Source organism: Lathyrus oleraceus, chromosome 2, assembly GCF_024323335.1.
Source record: "Lathyrus oleraceus cultivar Zhongwan6 chromosome 2, CAAS_Psat_ZW6_1.0, whole genome shotgun sequence".
Lineage (NCBI taxonomy): Eukaryota > Viridiplantae > Streptophyta > Magnoliopsida > Fabales > Fabaceae > Lathyrus > Lathyrus oleraceus.
Window position 1 is genome coordinate 403,542,850 of NC_066580.1, and position 3,128 is coordinate 403,545,977.

General features: G+C 33.4%; 1 protein-coding gene across 1 annotated transcript; it reads left to right on the forward strand.

Annotated features, from left to right (window-relative positions):
• Positions 1-447: 447 nt before the first annotated feature.
• On the forward strand, positions 448-1,709 carry LOC127119730 (abscisic acid receptor PYL1). The gene has a single exon (XM_051050039.1). It carries the CDS (start codon positions 619-621, stop codon positions 1,276-1,278), a length of 660 nt encoding a protein of 219 aa, XP_050905996.1. The 5' UTR covers positions 448-618; the 3' UTR covers positions 1,279-1,709.
• The last annotated feature ends 1,419 nt before the right edge of the window (positions 1,710-3,128 follow it).

Sequence of the window (3,128 nt, forward strand, 5' to 3'; positions counted from 1 at the left end):
ATATTATTTTATATTATAATTTATTACCATTATGAAAATTCCTCGCATTAATGATATACACGAATAACTTTTGTTGTATTTATAAAAATAATACAATAATAATTTAGTAATATTTTACTTATAATTTTAAGTATTTTTATTTTAAAAATATGGACCATAAAATAAAAATTAATTTAACAAATCTCAATGTCAAATTATTATTTTATAATTAATAATGATATTTTTTTTTCAAAAGAATAATAAAAATTGGTTAATTTGTATTTATGGTGTGAGATTTTCTACACTATCCCTAAATTACAATTAATCATTTTTAGAATAAAACTTTCTAATGATAACGATTGATATTGATAACATATGAGAAGAAAAATAAACTTAACATTATTATATATTTAAATTAAACCCAAAATATATTAATATACGTATATAGCTTAGGCCATTCCGCATTTTTGTGTATATATAGCTAAGCCTTAGCTAGCACAAGAATAAACAGAATTTCGAGCAGGAATTTCCAATATTACCCTTTTCTCTTCCTCAAAATCTCGTTTCGCAATAGCATCTTTTCATTCCCACAGAAACACGCGCACTCTCTCTCTCTCTCTCTCTTTCTCTCACTTCACGATGGAGAAAGCAGAGAGCTCCACCGCCTCCGCCTCCGCCTCCACCTCCGACCAAGACTCCGACGAAAAGCACCGCACACAACACCACCTAACAGTTCCATCAGGTCTAACTCAACACGAGTTTGTCTCACTCATCTCTTTCGTCGCTGAACACCACACCTACCTCATAGGTCCCGGCCAATGCTCCACCTTGCTCGCTCAACGAATCCACGCGCCTCCTGAAACCGTCTGGTCCGTCGTACGCAGCTTCGACAAACCACAAATCTACAAACACTTCATCAAAAGCTGCTCTCTCAAAGAAGGTTTTCAAATGAAAGTCGGTTGCACCAGAGACGTCAATGTCATCTCCGGTCTCCCGGCGGCAACTAGCACCGAGAGACTCGACGTTCTCGATGACGAACGCCGTGTCACCGGATTCAGTATCACCGGCGGCGAACACCGCTTGAGAAACTACCGTTCTGTTACCTCCGTCCACGGTTTTGATGACGGTGACGGCGAGATCCGGACGGTTGTTCTGGAATCTTATATAGTTGATGTTCCTGAAGGTAACACCGAAGAGGATACGCGTCTTTTTGCTGATACCGTTGTGAAGCTTAATCTTCAGAAGCTTGCGTCTGTCACCGAAGGAAAGAACCGTAACGGTGACGGTAAGTCACATTAGTAGGGACCACATCACCGCAAGTTTTATTAAATACCGAAAGAAAAAAAAAGGATTGGAAATTGAAATGAAAAAAAATTGTTGTAACTGTTTTGAAAGTGTTGTGAAAAGTTGAAACTATCGCCGGCTGGCTGGCTCGCTCCCTCATGAATACATAAAAAAAAAAAAAAAAAACTCAATCGTGTGTTTTTCTTTTTTTCCTATATTTTTTTTTGGGAGATTCATTTGGTTTTTTGTAGTTCTTTTATTTTGTGTGAGACTTTTTTTTTCAATGAAGATTTTACATTCCAGTGTTTTTTCTGCAATATGTTGTGGTGGATGAATTTGAAAATTGTTAATCGCAATGTGTAAGGGCATTTGAGTCAATGTAGTTGTACAGAAAATGTTGACTTGTTGATGTGATCACTGTGAATATCATTTGCTTTTTACCTTGATTTTATTCTCCCTAGTGGTTTAATTTTATCTACTATAAATATGTGCATGTAATCCTATTTAAAGAAAATGTTTCCTTCTTTGTGAAAGAAACTGTTGTAAAATTCTGCAAGGATAATATAATTTTTAAATTCTACAAGTTAAGTTTCTATTTTATTGTATTGAAAAAAAATCATAGAGGTACAAATTGTATCATAAACCATTTTGATAGGTGGAAAAGTTTTGACCAATATTTAAAAAATGTTCAAATTTTCAACTAATGTTAGAAGTCACATTCTAAAGGTTCAAAGGTTTTCTTATTGGTACAATTGAGCGTTGATTTGATTTGTTTTGTTTTGTTATAGTTTAAGTGCGATTAATTTTCGCAATATCTCAAAAAACTACATCTTATTCGACCATACAAATGATAGTCTTTTTTCTTCCCCAAATAAAGTGGTACAGTACAGTATTATTTTTCTGTATACATTGAATTTGGACGGAATCTTTTTATCAATCAACATCCTATCAGTATCATAACACTAGGATTGTGTATGGCTAGGTAGTAAATAGGACTTATTTTGGCTATTTGTGTGAAAACTCAAGTACGAAAGGAAGAAATTTTAAGTCATGTTAGTGTCAAGTGTACCAGTACTATTAACCAATGCATGCTGATATAATCTTTTGAAAATAATGTATTTTATGTTAGCAAAACTGTTCTGTGTAATAAATACGTTGAGAAAACAACTCAATAGATTAAGAATAATGTAACTCAAATTGATGTTACTTAGATCAAACAATCATTAATATGCATAATGACCCCATAACTTGGTGAGTTTCTGACTAGATCCAATTCAAATATATAAAGGGTGGGTAGGTGGTAAGAAAAATTGAGAATAAATTTGTGTCGGATAACTTTGGTCCATGTGGGAAATCATATCACATATCTGTATGGAACAACTTACCCTCACTTGCAGTGTGGGATAAAGGGAATTTTTTAAAAACCGAGAAGAACCTCATTCTACCCCAATTTCTGCCGATTAACTTTGGTAGACTTCCTTCTATTTCAGGTATCTAGTTAAAAATGACCCATATTTTCCAATTAAAGGCATACACCAAATTCCAATCCATCTACCCTCAAAATTTTAATACTATGGCCTATGATTTTGATGCATCATTCATTGTTGCAAGGGCAAACATCTTTAGGGAATTTTTAAACGCACCTTATATATTATTTATTGTAAATATTAAAATGTTCTTAGATTTTGGAGATCCACATCAAATTCTGATTCAATGTTAAAATATTTCAGAGATACGTCTTCAAATTTATTTTGGAGATGCATCTCCAAAAGATATTTGAGCTTATATCGCGTCAGAACCCTTCTCTTTTCTCATTTTTAAAAAATTCAAAAGTTTATCAAACTCTCTCAAAAATAATTTCCATC